At 34.3% G+C, this 22,954-nt stretch overlaps 5 protein-coding genes across 5 annotated transcripts; all 5 read right to left on the bottom strand.

Annotated features, from left to right (window-relative positions):
- Window positions 1–649: 649 nt before the first annotated feature.
- Window positions 650–2,917, bottom strand: LOC107936140 (cytochrome P450 CYP749A22). The gene is made up of 5 exons (XM_016868813.2): window positions 2,498–2,917; window positions 2,191–2,414; window positions 1,875–2,107; window positions 1,346–1,767; window positions 650–1,187 (listed from the first exon to the last, which is right to left on the bottom strand). Exons 1-4 carry the CDS (start codon window positions 2,769–2,771, stop codon window positions 1,608–1,610), a joined length of 891 nt encoding a protein of 296 aa, XP_016724302.1. The 5' UTR covers window positions 2,772–2,917; the 3' UTR covers window positions 650–1,187; window positions 1,346–1,607.
- Window positions 747–1,181, bottom strand: LOC107922231 (cytochrome P450 CYP749A22-like). Its single transcript, XM_016852151.1, has one exon. The coding sequence runs from the start codon at window positions 1,179–1,181 to the stop codon at window positions 747–749; it is 435 nt and encodes a 144-aa protein (XP_016707640.1).
- A 1,966-nt stretch (window positions 2,918–4,883) lies between the features above and the next one.
- LOC107941570 (cytochrome P450 CYP749A22) lies at window positions 4,884–7,122 on the bottom strand. Its single transcript, XM_016875136.2, has 5 exons — window positions 6,782–7,122; window positions 6,464–6,687; window positions 6,142–6,374; window positions 5,626–6,004; window positions 4,884–5,548 (listed from the first exon to the last, which is right to left on the bottom strand). Exons 1-5 carry the CDS (start codon window positions 7,041–7,043, stop codon window positions 5,108–5,110), a joined length of 1,539 nt encoding a protein of 512 aa, XP_016730625.2. The 5' UTR covers window positions 7,044–7,122; the 3' UTR covers window positions 4,884–5,107.
- A 1,573-nt stretch (window positions 7,123–8,695) lies between these two features.
- LOC107922219 (cytochrome P450 CYP749A22) lies at window positions 8,696–15,611 on the bottom strand. The gene is made up of 5 exons (XM_041091771.1): window positions 15,317–15,611; window positions 14,999–15,222; window positions 9,730–9,962; window positions 9,214–9,592; window positions 8,696–9,136 (listed from the first exon to the last, which is right to left on the bottom strand). The coding sequence occupies exons 1-5, from the start codon at window positions 15,576–15,578 to the stop codon at window positions 8,696–8,698; spliced, it is 1,539 nt and encodes a 512-aa protein (XP_040947705.1). The 5' UTR covers window positions 15,579–15,611.
- A 4,513-nt stretch (window positions 15,612–20,124) lies between these two features.
- Window positions 20,125–21,426, bottom strand: LOC107922215 (cytochrome P450 CYP749A22-like). Its single transcript, XM_041091766.1, has 2 exons — window positions 21,087–21,426; window positions 20,125–20,156 (listed from the first exon to the last, which is right to left on the bottom strand). Exons 1-2 carry the CDS (start codon window positions 21,424–21,426, stop codon window positions 20,125–20,127), a joined length of 372 nt encoding a protein of 123 aa, XP_040947700.1.
- Window positions 21,427–22,954: the final 1,528 nt, after the last annotated feature.

Genomic DNA, 22,954 nt, shown 5'->3' with positions numbered 1-22,954 from the left:
CAATTTTATTGTAACGCATATATACTTTAGCCGGATGAAATGGAAAGTAAAAAAAATTCATTTCTTCCAAAAATTTCTGTTTTGTTAGTCTCAAGTCATTGAAGCTTAAGTTTCTATAATATTTTATCCGGGTTTACTATGTTGTTGCTCAAGTTTTACACTGAGCTTCATACTTTCTCTGGTCGGAGTATTTTTCTGACATTCATTGAATTGTGATTGAGATTGGTTCGGTTTTTTTTCATCATGTAAATTGTGAAAGGAATGGCATGGCAGAGTCGTTCGTTAAACCTAGAATCGAGAGGAGACCCATGTTTAATTCATGGTGGTGCTTGATATTGAGTGGTATCTATGGTGCTTGATATCGAGTAGTATCTATGGGATGTGTTTGCTGCTATTGTTTGGCTAATGCTCTTGATCAAGCCTGTCCTACAATGTATCGATGTTCACTACTTAGTTTAATTGCTGCTATTGCTTGCTGGAAAGGCTTTAGGATGCTAATACTGCAATTCAAATTAAATAAGGCTTAGCTAGTAAAAACTATAAATTGATCAACAATACTGAAACACACACACACACATATATATATATATGGATTGCATGTTTTACCGTGTTTTTGCTTTGAGTAGGGCATAGCAGAGGAATAGGCAGAGGCTGTGAATGTTTGGCACATATTAAATTTTAACTCCTAAATGTAAATACATGAACAAACTGAGTTAAACCCCGAAGTCCCTTAGCTGCTGCGTACTTTAAGCATTGTTATGCAGTGACTTAAGTATTACTTGAATTCCATGTTGTGGTCGAATGGCGAGAATAGGCATTGGTGAGTGGACATAGGCAGGGGAGAGGGTAATGGTGTAGCGTTGTAGAATCATTGAGAGTGCAACCTTAGTTTCTGTGATTGCAAAGGACATACCAACACAAGATCGAGGGCCCAATCCAAAGGGGAAAAATGCAGCCGCATTGTAATTGGTAGTTTTGGCAATCCCTTCTTCGAATCTCTCTGGTTTAAAAAGATGTACATCATCTCCCCACTGGCAGGGGTCATTGTGCAGTGCAATATTTTGAACTAGAATATCTATATTAGCAGGCAAGACTAGCTTTCCCAACTGAACTTCTCTTGTAACTCTCCTTTGCAAGCCATTTGATGGACCATACAATCTTAGTGTTTCATAAATAATCATGGTGATCTGTTTGCAGAACAGGAATAGGTCAGATTAAATTAAATAATATGTACTAAACACATAATATTTGTTACATTTGCAATTGCGATAAACAAGATGCGATTGAAAAACCAACTTTCAGATCGAGATACAAAATATATTGGAATGTTTGACAATTTACTTACAGTTTTGAGTTTAGAAATGCCTTTGGAATCTGGATTTCGGTTACCGAATATGTCAATCACCTCTCTTCTAGCTTTATCCTGCCAATCTCCATGGGTTGCTAAATGCAAGACTATCCATGCTAGTATGGAATTAACAGTGTCTTGTCCGGCAAAGTAGAATGTTTTGCACTCATCTACCAAATCTTCCACTGAAAGCCTGTTATTTTCGTTTGAATCATGATATGCATTTACAAGTAATCCTAGGAAGTCATTGCCAAAGCTATCAGCTTCTCCATTCACAACTTTGTCTTCTCGTTTCAAAGCTATCAGCTTCTCCATTCACAACTTTGTCTTCTCGTTTCTTAACAATTTTCATTACACAATCTTGTATTCCTTTTGCAAGTTCTTCTGACTTTAGCATATCTACAGGTTTCCATAACTTGCTGTAAAAGCAAACCAATGTCAACCATAAATAAGGAGAAAATTAAACCCATAGGAATAAACATCCTAAAATTTGCATTCAAAAACTAGTTAAAATCTTGGAACATACTTGATCAAAGGAATTCTAGTCTTGAAATTATTTCGGCTCATAATTATAGACAACTCTTTCAACATGGCAAAAATCTTCTCCCCTTCCAAGTAACTGCTACCAAAAGCTGTTCTGGATATCACTTCTGAAGTCAACAATCTAAATTCTTGAAACACTTCAATCTCTTTGCCTTCTTGGCCTTTCCACTTCTCTAACATTGTTTCAACGCTGGCAATTACCGTTGGTGTCATGTTCTGCACAAACAATCTTCCAAAATATTTAAGCAACCATATAAGATTTAGCTAACAATTGTGTGTTTTGTCCTAAAATGCTTTACCTTTAATCTTTCCCCATGTAAAACATGATTGGCTAGCTTCCGATGCTTCACCCATTTTTCACCCTCAAGAAGCAAAAGTCCGTTCCCCAGTAGCTTGCTAAAAAAGATCGAAGGCTTCTTTTTCGGAAATGTATTTTCACTATTTTTGAGAACCTCTTTGACTAGTTCAGGTTCTGAAATAACCAGTTCAGGTCGAATACCGTTCCAATAAAGATAATTCCTCCCTAATCAAATATAGAAAAAGGGGCCATCATTTCTTAGAACTAGAAGATTGAAAACCATACTGAAAAACATGCATGGATCTTACCATATCTGTTGATCCAAGTGTAAATATGTGGCTGCACCCTGGGAAATATATCATCTGTCAAGCCCAGAGGCTTGCTTAATGCTTCCTTTTTCATTTTGGTAACTTCATGGTTGTTGCCATGGATGAATTTGTAAGGAGGTCCTTTGATTCCCTGTGAATTCAGCAGATGCTGTATACGGAGAGGTACCCACAAGTAATCATAAAGGAACTTGATTAAAGCTACGAGGAAGAAACAAAATGGGACAAGAATCACAAGATCTGTCAAGGCACTCATTTTGGTTCTCTTAATTCTGAATTCAGATGTTCCTTATAGTCTCAGTAACAGTTGACTTTCTGAGTTCTCGATGATAGTTGATATCAACGTCGTTATTTGTAATTTAAGGGTTTTTTTTAAAGATTGATAATTATCATCATAATAATTAACTCGGATCGTATTAGTCTACATATACATATCCTAAAAAGGAACATACATAAAAATTTAAGCACGCATCAGCAATGAGTATTCAACTCCTGGAAATGGTGTGTTGCCTTTTCCCTTTTTGACCGCTCCAATAGCTTCGAAATTAGCTCTTGACTGTGATTGGTTTGATCCAAATTCGGGCTCAGGCTTGAAACTATTTTGGAATTGGGCTGCGCTGCGGCCATGAGCAGGTACGTAGGACGATTAAAATAATTATATATGTAATGATTCTTTTTCTCAGTAATTATATAGTGATTAACTGATTATTACAGCCTTTTTTTTTTATCATTCCAAATTTGGGAGTGAGATAGATTCCAAATGTGTTAGATTAGGCAACTAATCCGGAGAGAGGAAAAAATTGGTTGACCCATAAATCAGTATGCATCAGTTGAATTAGACTAAAAAATTAGTTGAATTGGATTTTATAATTTTATAATTTTTTATGAACTCTTTAATAATTTATTTAATTCGAACTAAAAGGACCGAATTGATTGGAAATTGATGTATCGATCACTATTTCCATCAATTCGATTCAAAAACATTGCTAAAGTAGGTTACACATAATTCAAATTTGAATCTTTGGTGCCAACATGCAATAACTTTATCATTCCAACTATGGCTATATCGATGATTAATAAAGTGATTAGATCATTGTGAAAATTCAATCTCAATGTGTTAAACATTAACCTTCAAGCTATGTTGTTTAAACACTGGTTGGACTAGGGAATTAATCTGTAGAGAGAAAAAAATTAGTTAATCTATAAATCAGTATGGATCAATTAAATTAGATTAAAAAATCAGTTGAACTGGATCTTATAATTTTTATTTTAAATATTTTATGAACTTTTTAATAATTTATTTAATTTGAATAAGATGAACCGAACAGATTAGAAATCGATGTACCGACTATGTCATCAATTCGATTCAAAGGTTAGGAAATAGAAAGAAAAATGGTCTTCAATCTTTCTCCAATTGCAGCACGTAAACGACAATTTGATTGGGAACTATGTACAAAGAAATATAAGCAATAATTCTAAATATATTTTAATTAAATTTTTATTAATATAATTAATATTATAATTATTTGATATTACCAAATCAAGGCTCATCATAAAATTTAATAAAATATACGTCATTAACTTGATGTAAAAGAAAATAGTCATATACTATAGGACATGGGTGAAGCCGAATATAGTGAGGCTGGACCGGCAGTGGTCGGGCCCTAAACGTTCGGTCAAATAGCAAGTTAGTCCCGTATAAAATTTTTCAATTTTTATTTTAACCCTTTTAATCAATACCCAAACATATGATAATTTTAGGTTTGAACCTCCCAAAGTCTTTTAATTGACTTTCTTTTTTGGTTGGTTTTCATAGTTTTTTAATTTGATTTCCATGTTATAGAATTTAAAATTTTTCATTAATAAATTTGGTAGAAAAAGGCGTATAGAAAAAAGGGTAAACTACAATGTAACTTTAAAATAGGATTTGTCCTATTTTGGTCATTTTAATTTTTTTTTCAATTTAGTCACTCTATATAAGATAATTATGTAAATTAATCATTATTGTTAAAATTTTCACTTTCTTTTGACTGATTGTTGACATGGCACATTAGCCCATTAAATGACTGACATTTGATATTTTGTGTTAACTTTTGACTAAAGTTTAAGGGGAAAGTTTTGGACTAATTATAGGGAGGTCCCTAAAGTTTAGTCAAAAGTCAACAAAAATGCCACATGTCAGTTACTCAATGGACTAATGTGCTACATCAGCAATCTATTAAAAGAAAACGAAAATTTTAGCAGGAAGTAATTCGCACAATTATTTTATTTAAAATAATTAAATTGAGAACAAAAATTTTTAGGGTGACCAAAATAGGACAGAACTTAAGGAGAAATTACATGTAAACTTTTACCCAAGCAAGGCATATCTAGTAACTACTATAAATTGATCAATAATGCTATAAACATACATTCTCTTTTAATTGATTGCATGCATTTCATTTTCCATAAAAGAGGGAAGAGCTTGGGAATAATAAACAGGTTTCAAATGCTTGAACCTTAGATATATTAAATGTCATCTCTTAAAGGTGAACATGAACTACCTACATGAACCAACTAAGTTAAACTCTGAGTTTTTAGAAACTGTGTACTTTAAGCACCATTATGCAGTGATTCAAGTATTACTTGAATTCCATGTTCTGGTTGAAGGGTGATAATATGCACAGGTGAGTGGACATAGGCAGGGGAGAGGGTAAAGGAGTAGCGTTGTAGAATCATGGAGAGAGCAATCTTGGTTTCTGTGGTTGCAAAGGTCATACCAACACAAAATCGGGGTCCCAATCCAAAGGGGAAAAATGCAGCCGCATTGTAATTGGTAGCTTTGGCAATCCCATCAGCGAATCTTTCCGGTTTAAAAAGATGCACATCATCTCCCCATAATTGAGGGTCATGGTGAAGTGCAGCCTTTGCAATAAGAAGATTTATATTAGCTGGGAAAACTAGCTTTCCCACCTGAACTTTTCTTGCAACTCTTCTTGGCAGGCCATTTGTTGGACCATACAATCTTAAAGTTTCATAAATGATCATGGTGATCTGTTTGCAGAACATGAAAATGTCAGATTAAATTAAGAGATGACCATACAATTTGGAATTGTTAACAGCTTACTTACAATTTTTAGTTTAGAAATGCCATCAGAATCTGGATTTTGGTTACCAAATACCTCAATCACCTCTCTTCTTGCTTTCTCTTGCCAATCTTTATGGATTGCTAAAAGTAAGACCATCCATGCAAGCAAGGCATTAACAGTTTCTTGTCCGGCAACGTAGAATGTTTTGCACTCAGCTACCAAGTCTTCCATTGAAAGCCTATTTTTGTCGTCCAGATCATGATAGGCATTTACAAGTAATCCTAGAAAATCATTGCCAAAGCTATCAGCTTCTGCATTCACAACTCTATCTTCTCTTTTCTTAACAATCTTCATCACACAATCTTGTATTTCATTTGCAAGTCTTTCGGACTCCAGCAAATCAGCAGGTTTCCATAACTTGCTGTAAAAGCAAACCAAGGTCAGCCATATATAAGGCGAAAACCAAATCCAAGGGGAATGAAAGTCTAAAATTTGCATCTAAAAGCTAGCTGAAATCGAGGCAAAACTTGGGATTAATTTAGCTTAGAGGGAACATACCTGATCAAAGGAATTTTAGTATTAAAAAGATTTCGGCTCATAATTATTGATAACTTGTTCAACATGGCAAAAATCTTCTCCCCTTCCAAGTAGCTGCTACCAAAAGCTGTTCTTGATATCACTTCTGAAGTCAATAATCTAAATTCTTGATACACTTCAATCTCGTTGCCTTCTTTGCCTTTCCATTTCTCTAGCATTGTTTCAACACTTGCAATTACAGCTGGTGTCATGTTCTGCCCAAACAGTACCCCAATATGTAAGCAACAACATAAGATTCAGCCAACAGCCAACAATATAAGATTTGCCAATTTGATGGCTTTACCTTTAAACTTTCCCCATGAAAAACATGATTCGTCAACTTGCGATGTTTCACCCATTTTTCACCCTCGATCATCACAAGCCCATTTCCCAGTAGGTTGCTAACATAAACTGATGGCTTCGCTTTTGGAAAAACATTTAAACTATTTTTCATAACCTCTTTGACTAATTCAGCTTCTGAAATCACCAGTTCAGCTTGAGCACCGTTCCAATACACAAAATTCTTCCCTAATCACGTAGAAAAGAACAAAAAGGGTTGACCCTTTTTTACTTAAAGCTGCAAGTTATTAACATCATAGTGAGAAACATACATCCATCTTACCATATTCTTTGATCCAGGAGTGCGTATGTGGCTGCAATTTGATAAACATATCATGCGTCAAGGCCTTAGGTTTGCTCATAGCTTCCTTTCTCATTTTGATAATTTCCTTGTTGTTGCCATGGATGAATCTGTAAGGAGGTCCTTTGATTCCCTGAGAATTCAGCATATGCTGTATACTAAGAGGCACCCACAAGTAATCATAAAGGAACTTGATTAAAGCTATGAGGAATAAAGAACATGGGACAAGAATTACAAGCTCCATCAAAACCACTCAATTTTTCTTCTCTTAACGCTGAATCCAGATGTTCCTTTAATATTTGTATTGTGATTTCCATATTGGAGAAGGACTTAAATGATAATTTAATGTGATATTACTGTCGTCTTTCTTTTTGGATCCTCGGAACAATATGAAGATTAGTTGGAAGTATATGTCAGACATATTATTATAAGTTAAAACATCAATGTCTATTACGCCTTACAACTAATAAGGAGGATTGAGATAAAACATTTAGTGATTATTATAGTGTTATAATCAATATCAAAGCAAAATTACTTCGTATGTTACTCGTCGTTCTTCCATTTAATAATGGCCTTCATCTTTTGTCCCTTTGCAGCACATGAACAATTTATGGAGGGAATCTTTATGTTTGGGAAGTACGTACAAAGGAGGAATATTAACAATAATGTATATATATTATATTTTAATCCATCAATATAATATTTGTTTATATTATATTTATGTTTTGTTTTTTTATCTATCTATACTTATATCAAGCTTTTATAGCGCCATCGATTAACCAGACATATTTAAATTAAATTTTATTTTTTATTTTTTTTATTTTCCATATATAAATTAATAACTTTACAATTGTAACTAAAACATCAATTAATTTTTATGTGAAAACACTTAATAAATATATTTATTATATAAGTCTTTTCATCCATATTATCTGTGTGTGGTAAATCTATAATGTTTTATTAAATTTTATTATTAGAGTTTATACTTGTTTCATAAGCTATAATAAATTAGTGCTTCAAGTCTAATATGTAGATGAAGAAAATTTTGGAGGAATAAAAATACATCATATGGATTTTTTTTTTACTTTAAAATTAAATTAAATTAATTAAAAAGAGATAGGTTAATAGGTTAATAAATTAAACCCTTTTAAAACCTCTTTTATAAGGATCATAATAAGATTATTTTATCTAGGGGTAAACTACAATGTGACCTTAAAATAGGATCTGTCCTATTTTGGTCATTTCAATTTTTTTTTTCAATTTAGTCACTCTACATAAGATAATTATGCGAATTAGTCATTGTAGTTAAAATTTTCTCTTTCTTTTGACTGATTACTGACATGACACATTAGCCCATTAAATGACTGACATTTGACATTTTGTGTTAACTTTTGACTAAAGTTTAAGGGGAAAAGTTTTGGACTAATTATAGGGAGGTCCCTAAAGTTTAGTCAAAAGTCAACAAAAAATGCCACGTGTCAATTACTCAATGGACTAATGCGCTACATCGGCAATCTATTAAAAGAAAACGACAATTTTAACAGTAACTAATTTGCACAATCATCTTATTTAAAATAATTAAATTGAGAACAAAAATTTTTAGAGTGATCAAAATAGGATAGTCGTTAAAGAGAAATTACTTGAAATTAAGCTTTTACCCAAGCTAGGCATAGCTAGTAACTACTATAAATTGATCAATAATACTATAAACAAACATTCTCTTTTAATTGATTGCATGCATTTCATTTTCCATAAAAGAGGGAAGAGCTTGGGAATAATAAACAGGTTGCAAATGCTTGAACCTTAGACAAATTAAATGTCATCTCTTAAAGGTGAACATGAACTATCTACATGAACCAACTAAGTTAAACTCTGAGTTCTTGGAAATCGTGTACTTTAAGCACCATTATGCAGTGATTCAAATATTACTTGAATTCCATGTTCTGGTTTAAGGGTGAAAATAGTCACTGGGTTGTGGACATAGGCAGGGGAGAGGGTAAAGGAGTAGCGTTGTAGAATCATGGAGAGAGCAATCTTGGTTTCTGTGGTTGCAAAGGTCATACCAACACAAAATCGGGGTCCCAATCCAAAGGGGAAAAATGCAGCAGCATTGTAATTGGTAGCTTTGGCAATCCCATCAGTGAATTTTTCCGGTTTAAAAAGATGCACATCATCTCCCCATAATTGAGGGTCATGGTGAAGTGCAGCCTTTGCAATAAGAAGATTTATATTAGCTGGAAAAACTAGCTTTCCCACCTGAACTTTTCTTGCAACTCTTCTTGGCAGGCCAGTTGTTGGACCATACAATCTTAAAGTTTCATAAATGATCATTGTGATCTGTTTGCAGAACATGAAAATGTCAGATTAAATTAAGAGATGACCATACAATTTGGCATTGTTAACAGCTTACTTACAATTTTGAGTTTAGAAATGCCATCAGAATCTGGATTTTGGTTACCAAATACCTCAATCACCTCTCTTCTTACTTTCTCTTGCCAATATTTATGGATTGATAAAAGTAAGACTATCCATGCAAGCAAGCCATTAACAGTTTCTTGTCCGGCAACGTAGAATGTTTTGCACTCAGCTACCAAGTCTTCCATTGAAAGCCTATTTTTGTCGTCCAAATCATGATAGACATTTACAAGTAATCCTAGAAAATTATTGCCAAAGCTATCAGCTTCTCCATTCACAACTCTATCTTCTCTTTTCTTAACGATCTTCATCACACAATCTTGTATTTCATTTGCAAGTCTTTCAGACTCCAGCAAATCAGCAGGTTTCCATAACTTGCTGTAAAAGCAAACCAAGGTCAGCCATACATAAGGAGAAAACCAAAGCCATGGGGAATGAAAATCTAAAATTTGCATCCAAAAGCTAGTTGAAATCGAGGCAAAACTTGGGATTAATTTAGCTTAGAGGGAACATACCTGATCAAAGGAATTTTAGTATTAAAAAGATTTCGGCTCATAATTATTGATAACTTGTTCAACATGGCAAAAATCTTCTCCCCTTCCAAGTAGCTGCTACCAAAAGCTGTTCTGGATATCACTTCTGAAGTCAATAATCTAAATTCTTGATACACTTCAATCTCTTTGCCTTCTTTGCCTTTCCATTTCTCTAGCATTGTTTCAACACTTGCAATTACTACTGGTGTCATGTTCTGCCCAAACAGTACCCCCTATATGTAAGCAACAACATAAGATTCAACCAACAATATAAGATTTGCCAAATTGATGGCTTTACTGTTGGTGCTGTAACTGAAACTAACAGATTCAGTGCAAACTTGTCAAGCAAGTCTCGAGACTTGCTGAGCAAACAAGAGAATTCGAGCAAGAGAAAGAAAGAAAAGATAAGAAAAATGAAGAGAAAAATTGATGAACAAACTGAACTTCATTCATAAATTGCATAATGGCACAATGCCAATACATAAACCAAGCACTAAGCTTGTCAAAAACAGCAAATAATTACCTAAACATCACCTACCTCCACTAATGACATGGAAACTTGAAATTTTGGCTTGTAAACTTATACAAAGTTGTGTTTACAGCTCATACATAAGCTAATTACATCAGTCAACAACCTAACTTAGTTAGAAATGAACTAAGATTACATTTCATTGACTAGGAATTACAAAATAAACAAAATAAGCTTGCATCAGCAGCTCCTGCATGACTTGGTCTTCTTGGCTTGCATGCTGTCGAGTTTGCTGCATGCTGAACCAACTTCATCACTCCTCCTTGGTTTGCATGGAGCAAACACCTAGCTTCTTTCTTAGACATTCGAACCTTGTGACACTAAGGGCTTTGGTTAAAATGTCTGCAAGTTGATCCTCTGAATTACAGTGGATCAGCTTTACTTCCTGAGCTTGCTCCATTTCTCGAACAACATGCAACTTGATGCTGAAATGTTTTGTTCTTCCATGGAACACTGGATTTTTAGCAATTGCTACTGCAGATTAGTTGTCACAGAAGATCTCAGTAGCTTCCTCTTGATGCACATTCAAGTCAGCCAATATTTTCCTTAGCCATATGGCTTGGTTGACAGCACTTGCTGTTGCCACATACTCTGCTTCAGCAGTAGATTGAGCTACTAGACTTTGCTTCTTTGAGCTCCAACAAAACATGGCTGAACCAAGGTTAAAAGCATACCCTGAGGTACTTTTCATGTCATCTATCGAGCCAGCCCAGTCACTATCAGTGTAGCCAACCAGCTTCAGATTTCCTTCTTTGCTGTACTTCAAACCATAGTTTAAAGTGCCTTTGACATATCTCAGCACTCTCTTTGCAGCTTGGAAATGCTTCTCATTGCAGCAATGCAAGAACCTTGAGAGCAATCCTACAGCATACATGATGTCTGGTCTAGTGGCAGTCAAGTATAGCAAGCAACCAACTAAACTCCTGTAGGTTGTTTCACAAACTTGCTTAAAATCACCTTGGCTCGATAGTTTTTCTCCAACAGCAACAGGTGTTTTAGTTGCCTTGCTGTTTTGCATGGAGAACCTGGTCAGAATCTTTGTAGCAAAGCTTCTCTGGCTTAAAAATATCTCATTCTGTACTTGAGACACCTCCATTCCAAGAAAATATGACATCTCCCCAAGATCAGACATTTCAAACACTTCCTGCATCTTGGTCTTGAAGTCAGCCAGCACTACTCGATCTCCTCCTGTCACTAGAAGATCATCAACATACAGGGACACAATGAGTTGTATTTGTGTCCCTTGTTTCTTGACATACAGTGTTGGCTCACTCTTGCTTCGATCGAATCCCAGATCAGTCAAGTAGCCATCGATTCTGCTATACCAAGCCCTTGGAGCCTGTTTTAATCCATATAGGGCCTTCTTCAGTTTGTAGACCATATACTCTCTGCCAGCTATTTCAAACCCTTGTGGTTGTTCAACATAGATGTCTTCATCTAAGAAACCATTTAGAAAGGCTGATTTCACATCAAGTTGATGGATCTTCCATTCGAGCTGTGCTGCTAAGGCAATCAGTAGTCTGATGGTGTCGAGCCTGGCCACTAGTGCAAAGGTCTCCAGGTAGTCCAAGCCATACCTCTGACTGAACCCCTTGACAACTAGCCTTGCTTTTAGCTTGTTCATGGTACCATCAGCATTCTGCTTGGCTTTGTACACCCATTTCACCCCAATCACCTTCCTTTTGACTGGCCTTTCAACCAATTCCCAGGTCTGGTTCTTCTCAATCATGCTGATTTCCTCAGCCATTGCCTACTTCCACCCTTGCTGAGCCTCAGCCTCTTTAAAGTTGCTTGGTTCAGCTATGGCTACATGAGCCCTTTCATAAATCTCAGCCAATGACCTTGTTCCTCTGACTGGTTCATCATCAATATCCATTTCAGGGACATTTTGGTCTGGCTCAGCTTGGTCTGCTGCAAGTTCTTCAGAAACTTCTTCAGGTTCATGTCTTTTCCAGTTCCAACATGACCTCTCATCAAATACCACATCCCTGCTTACTGACACTTTGTTTGTTGAAGGATCTAAAATCCTATAGCCCTTCTTAACAGTGCTATACCCCACCAAAACACCAGGTCGAGCCCTTTCAGACAATTTGTCCCTTTTAACAGCAGGTACATGTGCATAACAGATGCATCCAAAGACCTTCAGATGAGCCAGTGATGGCTTGAAGCTAAACCAGGCCTCGAATGGGGTCTTTTGATCCAAAGCCTTGGTTGGAAGTCTATTTTGAATGTATGTTGCAGTGTTAACTGCTTCTGCCCATAGTGCTTTAGGCAGATTCTTCTGAATCATCAAGCACCTGGCCATATCCATCAAACTCCTATTCTTCCTTTCACTTACCCCATTCTGCTGAGGTGTATATATGTTAGTAAGTTGATGTTTGATGCCTGCCTTATCACAGAAGACTTGAAACTGAGCTGAGGTGTACTCAGTCCCATTATCAGACCTTATGGTCTTCAGCTTGCAGCCTGTTTCAGTCTCAGAAGCAGTCTTGAACTTCCAAAACACAGTGGCCACCTCTGATTTCTGTTTTAAGAAGTAAATCCAGCAATATCTCGAGAAATCATCAATGAACAGTATGAAATACCTGTTTCCACTTAATGACTCAGTCTTCATAGGGCCACACACATCAGTATGCACCAGTTGGAGTTTTTCAGAGGCTCTCCAGGCTTGATTCGAGGGAAATGAGAGTCTGGCCTGCTTTCTTAGCTGACATACTTCACATACATCATCATGGTCCACTGAGTTGATGAAATTTTCAGCTAGGTCCTCTCTAACCATTCGAGCTATCGATCTGAAGTTGGTATGTCCCAGTCTTTGATGCCACAGCTTGGATTCATCTGAAGTGGCTGTGTAGGCAATGTCTGACTTTTTTGTCCAATCAACCACAAAGCTCTTATCAGCCATAGGGACTGCCATCAGTTTGGATCCACTTGGATCACTGATTTGGCACTGGTGGTCTTTAAACACAACTGAATAACCTTTTTCCAGCAACTGAGCTATGCTGAGCAGGTTTCTGTCAATTTCAGGCACCAACAGCACATTTGAAATCACTTTGGTACCTGTAAGGGTGCATATCAGCACATCACCCTTGCCTTCAGCTTGAATAAAATGACCATTTCCTATCTTGACTTTAGTTCTGCAGCTTCTGTCTAAAGACTTGAAGATTGCAGCATCAGGTGTCATGTGGTTGGTGCATCCACTGTCTAGGAGCCAACCAGATGAGGACCTTTCCTGAGCAGCTGAGCATGACACAGCAAAGACTTGCTCCTCTTGATCACTGTCCTCCTTAGCTACTCGAGCCTCAGCTTTCATCTGTTGAAACTGATTCTGCCTCGATTTGGTCTTACTCTTGCAGACTCTCTCAACATGACCCTTCTTCTTACAATGCTGACACACAGCATCTGGATTGAACCAGCATTTTTCTTCTGAATGACCAGCCTTTCTGCAGTGCTTGCAAGTCTGACCTTCTCTCCTTGCAGCATCATTCTTTGGCTTGTCTCTCCAGGCCTTCTTGCCTTTGTAGGCAGTATTTGTTCTTGCCTGAAAGGCACCTTCTTGGTGCTCCTCCAGTCTGCTTGCTCTCCTCTGCTCTTGAGCATATAGAGCATTGATCAACTCTGTCAGGGAGATGGTGGACAGATCCCTTGAGTCCTCGAGAGATGAGATTTTTGCCTCATACCTCTCAGGCAGAGTTGCTATAACCTTCTCCACTATCCTAGCTTCATTGAACTGCTCTCCAAGGAGCCTAATGCTGTTAACCACAGCCATAATCCTGTCAGAATATTGCTTGACAGTTTCTTCTTCCTTCATCTTTAAATTCTCGAAATCTCTCCTCAAGTTTAACAACTGTTGTTGCCTTGTCCTCTCTGTCCCTTGAAACTCTTCCTGCAACTTGTCCCAGGCCTGTTTTGGTGATTCACAGGCCATAATCCTTTTGAAAATCACATCAGACACTGAGTTTTGGATGCAAGACATAGCCTTGTGCCTCTTGGTCCTTTCATCAGCATGCTGCCTGATCTGAGCCACTGTTGGATTAGCTCTAAGTGGCTCTGGTTCAACATCAGAGTTGACCACCTCCCACAGATTGAAAGCCTGCAGGTAGGTCTTCATTTTGACCACCCATATGTGATAGCCTTCTCCATTGAAGACTTGAGGTGCAGCTGGTGAAAAGCTTGATGAAGCCATGGATTTGTGTAACAGATCCCTTAAGAAATAGGCTCTAGATACCAATTGTTGGTGCTGTAACTGAAACTAACAGATTCAGTGCAAACTTGTCAAGCAAGTCTCGAGACTTGCTGAGCAAACAAGAGAATTCGAGCAAGAGAAAAAAAGAAAAGCTAAGAAAAATGAAGAGAAAAATTGATGAACAAACTGAACTTCATTCATAAATTGCATAATGGCACAATGCCAATACATAAACCAAGCACTAAGCTTGTCAAAAACAGCAAATAATTACCTAAACATCACCTACCTCCACTAATGACATGGAAACTTGAAATTTTGGCTTGTAAACTTATACAAAGTTGTGTTTACAGCTCATACATAAGCTAATTACATCAGTCAACAACCTAACTTAGTTAGAAATGAACTAAGATTACATTTCATTGACTAGGAATTACAATAAACAAAATAAGCTTGCATCAGCAGCTCCTGCATGACTTGGTCTTCTTGGCCTGCATGCTGTCGAGTTTGCTGCATGCTGAACCAACTTCATCATTTACCTTTAAACTTTCCCCATGAAAAACATGATTCGTCAACTTGCGATGTTTCACCCATTTTTCACCCTCGATCATCACAAGCCCATTTCCCAGTAGGTTGCTAACATAAACTGATGGCTTCGCTTTTGGAAAAACATTTAAACTATTTTTCATAACCTCTTTGACTAATTCAGCGTCTGAAATCACCAGTTCAGCTCGAACACCGTTCCAATACACAAAATTCTTCCCTAATCACGTAGAAAACAACAAAAAGGGTTGACCCTTTTTTACTTAAAGCTACAAGTTATTAACAGCATAGTGAGAAACATGCATCCATCTTACCATATTCTTTGATCCAGGAGTGCGTATGTGGCTGCAATTTGATAAACATATCATGCGTCAAGGCCTTAGGTTTGCTCATAGCTTCCTTTCTCATTTTGATAATTTCCTTGTTGTTGCCATGGATGAATCTGTAAGGAGGTCCTTTGATTCCCTGAGAATTCAGCATATGCTGTATACTAAGAGGCACCCACAAGTAATCATAAAGGAACTTGATTAAAGCTATGAGGAATAAAGAACATGGGACAAGAATTACAAGCTCCATCAAAACCACTCAATTTTTCTTCTCTTAACGCTGAATCCAATTGTTCCTTTAATATTTGTATTGTGATTTCCATATTGGACAAGGACTTAAATGATAATTTAATGTGATATTACTGTCGTCTTTCTTTTTGGATCCTTGGAACAATATGAAGATTAGTTGGAAGTATATGTCAGACATATTATTATAAGTTAAAACATCAATGTCTATTACGCCTTACAACTAATAAGGAGGATTGAGATAAAACATTTAGTGATTATTATAGTGTTATAATCAATATCAAAGCAAAATTACTTCGTATGTTACTCGTCGTTCTTCCATTTAATAATGGCCTTCATCTTTTGTCCCTTTGCAGCACATGAACAATTTATGGAGGGAATCTTTATGTTTGGGAAGTACGTACAAAGGAGGAATATTAACAATAATGTATATATATTATATTTTAATCCATCAATATAATATTTGTTTGTATTATATTTATGTTTTGTTTTTTTTATCTATCTATACTTATATCAAGTTTTTTATAGTACCATCGATTAACCAGACATATTTAAATTAAATTTTATTTTTTATTTTTTTATTGTCCATATATATAAATTAATAACCATACAATTGTAACTAAAACATCAATTAATTTTATGTGGAAACACTTAATAAATATATTTATTATATAAATCTTTTCATCCATATTATCTGTGATAAATCTATAATATTTGATTAAATTTTATTATTAGAGTTTATACTTGTTTCATAAGCTATAATAAATTAGTGCTTCAAGTCTAATATGTAGATGAAGAAAATTTTGGAGGAATAAAAATACATCATATATATGGATTTTTTTTTACTTTAAATTAAATTAATTAAAAAGAGATAGGTTAATAAATTAAACCCTTTTAAAACCTCTTTTATAAGGATCATAATAAGATTATTTTATCTAGGGGTAAGCATTGGATCGAATTAAACTAAATTAAGTGAATTTTTTTGAATTTTTTAAGTTAATGAGTCGTATTTTATCCTCTTAACTTGATTTAAATTTTCAAATCAAGACAAGTGAAATGAAATTTGAGTTGAGATGAATAAATTTATTTGAGTTAAACTTTTAAAAAAATTTTAAACCAATAATATTGAAATCTTGTAGTCAATATAACTAAATTCCAAAATACAAAAGCTAAATGTATACCTCATGTATTTTGAAAACTATTTTAAAGTAAACTAATACCAAAAAAAAAAAACAAAGATAATTAGTATGATAAACTTGATTTCATAATTTAGTTGTTTAAAGTCTCAATTTTATCATTTTGAAAAAAATGAAAAATATAATTTAACATTTTTATACTATTTTATGTTTTTTAAAGAATTTTAATATACTTTTTTTATTTTTAACATATTTTTATAAAATTGTGAAAATAAGAAATTTATTTTGTAATTTGTTAGAGGGACCAATTTATTCATTTTTAAAATTATAAGGACCTAAAGGATGTTTATATCAATATGTTACTTGAGTTATTCGAATGATTCGATTTGTAAAACTCAACTCGTCTCAAATTCAAAAATCAAATCAGTTGTTCCAGTTGAATAAAAAATATTGATTAACTCGAAATTAAAAATATTTTTTTCAAATCAAATTAAGTTTTGTTAACCCATAATTTTATCTCTAATGAATTTAATTTAATTAACACATAAATAATAATAAATATTTTATCTCATTTGTTTAATAAATTGAAAATGTAAGTATTGAATTTATATTATAAAACTATTTATTATATTAATAAAAATTAAATATTAAATATAATTATTTTGTTTGATAATAAATAAATATTGATTTTGTTTGATATATTAGTAAAAATTAAGAAGTTTTGTTGTATCCCTAAGAAGAGAGCTGGGCAAAGTCAATGTAGGTGTGACCGTAGATAGAATAACAAGGTCCGCTGCAGTGTGCGGTGCTAGATGCCTTGGCCATTTTTGAGCCTTTCTAGTCTTTTTTTTTTTCAATGTTTTGAAGACTTGGCGTCCAAGCATGAATTGAAACCAAAATTAGGTCATTTAAAAACTTATCTGGACTTGAGAGATCATTTTCATGTTTTTATTTTCGTACATTTTTGTGTTTTCATCTCGACATGAGCTGCTAAACTCCTTTTCTAGTGTACGAGAACGTTTTGTTAAACATAGATCTCGCATTTGATAGCTTAAAATATTTATTGTCAATTAGAACTTAATTGTTTATTTTGTTCTAGTACTTGTGATGAATAACATAGTTGTGTGTGGGTGTTGAAATATGAAATTTATTGTTATCTGTGTTGAAAAGTCAATTAAAGGGTGAGTTGAAAAGTCAAAAATAGGAGGTGCAAATGGCACCGAAAGGAAAAATGGTGATATATAATCTAATCTAAATGAACTTTATTTGTGTGTTTACCGACTAAAAGTGAATCTCTTTAGTTTTTAATGCTACTAATAAATTAATCTTTTGAAATGCATTATAGGATTATTTATCAATAAAGGAATCAATGGTATTCATCTTGATTATCAAAAAGATAAGAAAAGATTAGTTTTTAATACTAATTTATCAAAAAATATTAAATTTTATCTTTACATCAATTATTAGACTCATGAATCAAAAGTGATATTTTGCCTTTGACTAAGTTTTCATTATATTGATTTTGAAATTTCATTTCTAATTTCGCTTTTGATAATCTAACTTTTAATTTTGAATTTAACTTCAAAATCTCTTCTTCTTCTTTTTTTTTACTTTGTTTTATTGAAAAAAAATGTTTTTTTTACCAATCCCTATGAAATTGACCAAGGGTGAAACTAGGCGTTGGTAGGGCCCTGGCCCCTTAAAATGGAAATTTTTTTATTTAGGTCCTTTAAAATTTTTAAAATTTTAAATTAATAAAAATAAAATTGTACTTTGGGCCTCCTAAAAATAATAAAAATTTGATTTAATCCTAAAAAATTATAAAGATAGAGGCTATTAAAATGGTGAAATTGTATTTTTACTATTGTAAAAATTACAATTTAATTTCGCCCCCTAAAAAATTTTTTGACTTTGCCCCTGGATTTGACCATGTTCATTGCTATCTACAAGTTTTTTTTTTTTGAATCAGACACTTATTTTTATTAAATTCGGCACCCATAATATTTTATTAGAGCAATAAGAGGATAATCTTATTAAGTTCTTGCATGAAATCTTTTACACGACATTGCTAGTAAATACCATAAATTGATCAACAATACTAGAAACTGCATTCTTTGTTTGTTGATTGCATGTTTTACCATATCGGTGAGTAGCATTGGCATCCATTTCCTTTTGCATAAAGGAGGGAAGAGCTTGGGAATAATTAATGGGTTGCAAATGCTAGAACCTTAGACATATTATACCTCATGATCTCTTAAAGGTGAATACACAAACCAACTAAGTTAAACTTCAAGTTCTTAGCAATTGTGTACTTTTAAGTATCATTATGCAGTGACTCAAGTATCACTTCAATACCATGTTCTGGATGAAGGGTTAAAATAGGTATTGGTGAGTGTACATAGGCGGGGGAGAGGGTAATGGTGTAACACCCCGTACCCGAGACCATCGCCGGAGTTGAACACGAGGTGTTAACAGACTTAATTCATTACTTAAACAACTCAAACAATTTATTTTTAAAATTTCTAGTCAAGCTAGCAATCTGCATCACAGTAGCTTAAAAATTCATATCTCGAGTTCCAAAAATTGAAATCTAATTCCGTAAATTTTATCTGAAACTAGACTCATATATCTATTTACTAATTTTTTTTATAGAATTTTTGGTCTAGCAAATTAGTACAGTTTATTAGTTAAAGTCTCCCCTGTTTTAGGGTTCGACTGCTCTGACCTCTGTATATTACGAATCAGATATCTTCCTGTACAGAGTTTCAATGACTATACCGTTTGTTTCTAGTAAAACTAGACTCAATAAGGAATCTGTACATATAAATCATGACTTCTAATTATCTTTGAACAATTTATGGTGAATTTTTAAAATCAGAACAGGAGATCCAGAAATCGCTCTGGCCCTGTTTCACAAAAATTTAAACATCTCATAAAATATAACTCATATACCTGTTTTGTTCCATCCATATGAAAATACACTCATAATTATTCAATTCCATATTTTATTCATCATCTAATTGTATCTCTACTATTTTTAATGAATTTTCAAACTCACGTCACTGCTGCTGTCTGAATCTATTTTATGGTAAATTTTACCTATTTCATGGTTTCCATGGATTAGCTAGAAATTTAGCATACATAACACCAAATATGATCATGATTAGCCATTCCAATGGCTAATCATTACCAAGCATTTCCATACCACTCAATAACCATATCATAAGACCATATACACAAAATAATTATAATGCTATACACGCCATGCTCAAAATATACAAGCCATTATGCCAAGATGATACACGGATAGTGTGAGCGAGCCTCTGACCGTTCCCGATTTCCGAGCTGGCTTGTCAACACTCAGTATAAAATTATTAGCAATCGAGCCTATTCTTCGTAAACTTTGTTTTTCCCTCAATCGCGATTTGAATCTCGTTTCTCTTGATCTATAATGCCAAATTAATCTTATTTAATACATACATTCATCAAAACAACATTTAATACGAACTTTGGCAAAATTACATTTTTGCCTCTATACTTTCGCATATTTACACTTTTGCCCCAAATCTCGTAAATTAAACTTCAGCCTATTTTCTTATATTTTACGACATGCTGATCATTTTTCCCTTCTATAGCAACATCAAATTCTCACTCTAACATGTACTTATGACTATTAGGTATTTTTACCGATTAGCCCATTTTACTCGTTTTCGCTTAAAACCGAGTAGTACAAGTTGTCTAACATAATTTAAAACCTCATATTATATCATAAAACACCAAAATACACAAATTTCACCTATGGGTATTTTTCCAAATATGAACCCTAGGTTGAATTATTGCTAGCATAAGCTTAATCGAGCTACCAGGACTCCAAAAACATAAAAATCATTAAAAACGAGGCTAGAACGGACTTACAATCGAGCTTGGAAGCTTGAAAAACCCTAGCCATGGTTTCTCCTTGCTATATTCAGCCATGGGGTTGAATATGAGCAAAATTGGCTTTTAATTTTGTATTTTAATTCATTTTACCCCTAAATAACCAAAATGCCCTTACTACTAAACTTTCCAAAAATTCCATCCATGTCCAATTTTTGTCCATAGACTTACAAATTGGTAAAATTGTTATTTAATACCTCCTAATTAATATTTCAAAACAATTTCATACTAGAAACTTCTAGAATGCAAGTTTTGCAATTTATTCAATTTAGTCCCTAATTTCAAATTAAGCACTTTATGCATAGAATTTCTTCACGAAATTTTCACACAATCATGCAATCATATCATAGACCTCAAAATAATTATAAAATAATTATTTCTATCTCGGATTTGTGGTCTCAAAACCACTATTTCGACTAGGCCCAAAATCAGGATATTACAAATGGTGTAGCGTTGTAGAATCATGGAGAGAGCAATCTTGGTTTCTGTGGTTGCAAAGGTCATAACAACACAAAATCGAGGTCCTAGTCCAAAGGGGAAAAATGCAGCTGCATTATAATTAGTAGCTTTGGCAATCCCTTCTGCAAATCTCTCTGGTTTGAAAAGATGCACATCATCTCCCCATAGTTGGGGGTCATGGTGAAGTGCAGCCCTTGCAATAAGAAGATCTATACTAGCAGGCAAGGCTAACTTTCCCACCTGAACTTCTCTTGTAACTTTTCTTGGCAGGCCATTTATGGCACCATACAATCTTAGAGTTTCATATATGATCATGGTCATCTATAGAATACATCATATTACTATAAAGAGTATAATGTACTAAATGCATAGCGGTATAGACCAGGATTTAAATAATAGTCACAACGCAATAATATTTGTTAGTTTGGCAATTGCGATAAACATGACGTGACTGAAAAGCCTTTGTGAATGAGAATTGGAATGGTTGAAAGTTTGCTTACAGTTTTGAGTTTTGCAATGCCTTTAAGATGTGGATTTTGGTTACCAAATATGTCAATCACCTCTCTTCTTGGTGTCTCTTGCCAATCTACATGGATTACTAAAAGCAAAAGAGTCCAAGCAAGCAAGGCATTTATAGTGTCGTGTCCGGTCCAGTAAAATGTTTTGCACTCACCTACCAAGTCTTCCAATGAAAGTCTGTTATTTTCATCCGAATCATGATAGGCATTTATAAGTAATCCTAGAAAATTATTGTCGAAGCTATCAGCTTCTCCATTTACAGCTTTATCTTCTCTTTTCTTGACAATCTTAATCACACAATCTTTTATTTCTTTTGCAAGTTCTTCAGACTCTAGCAAATCAGCAGGTTTCCATAACTTGCTATAAAAGCAGACCAAGGTCAACCATATACAAGAAGAAAACCAAATCCATGGGGAATGAAAATCTAAAATTTGCATTCAAAAGCGAGTTCAAATCAAGGAAAAATTTGGGATTAATTAAGCTTAGGGGGGAAAATACCTGATCAATGGAATTTTAGTATTAAAAAGATTTCAGCCCATAATTATTGATAACTTGTTCAACATGGCAAAAATCTTCTCCCCTTCCAAGTAATTGCTACCAAAAGCTGTTCTGGATATCACTTCTGAAGTTAATAATCTAAATTCTTGATACACTTCAATCTCTTTGCCTTGCCTTTCCACCTTTTTAGCATTGTTTCAACGCTTGCAACTACTGCCGGTGTCATGTTCTACCCAAACATTTCCCGAATATGTAAGCAACAACATAAAATTTGCCAAAATATTTTCATTCTACATGGATAATTCTACTATATATACTGATATATTTTAAGACTTTACCTTTGTTAGATCTTGTAACAAAGCAGCAAGCAAAACAGGAAGCTTGTGCACCAAGCCTCGTGGCTTGTGGAAGAAACAAAGACAGAGTTTCAAAGGAAAACAAGAACAGAAAAACAAAAGCAAAGAAAAAAATGGAGCATAAAATTGAATGAAATCTGATAATGTTTCATTAACTTGAATAATGGCATATTGCCAATACATAAATCAAGCTTTTTGCTTGTCAAAATCAACATGTGGTCAACTAATCTACACCAACTACCACTAATACATTGGAACTTACAAAAACTAAACTTGTACATAAAAGAAAAGCTGGTTAACAGCTCAATCACATTAGAAATACATCAAACTTCTACCTAATATAGTTCAATATGAACCAAAAAGAGTTACATTGACTAAAATAACAAAATAAACAACAAAACAGACTCCATCACTTGGCTCGGCAGCTTCTGGTCTTGGCCTGCTTTGCATGGTCTGATGGCTGGTGCATTAGCTGC

Source organism: Gossypium hirsutum, chromosome A02, assembly GCF_007990345.1.
Source record: "Gossypium hirsutum isolate 1008001.06 chromosome A02, Gossypium_hirsutum_v2.1, whole genome shotgun sequence".
Classification (NCBI taxonomy): domain Eukaryota; kingdom Viridiplantae; phylum Streptophyta; class Magnoliopsida; order Malvales; family Malvaceae; genus Gossypium; species Gossypium hirsutum.
This window is presented reverse-complemented; position numbering and strand designations above follow the sequence as displayed.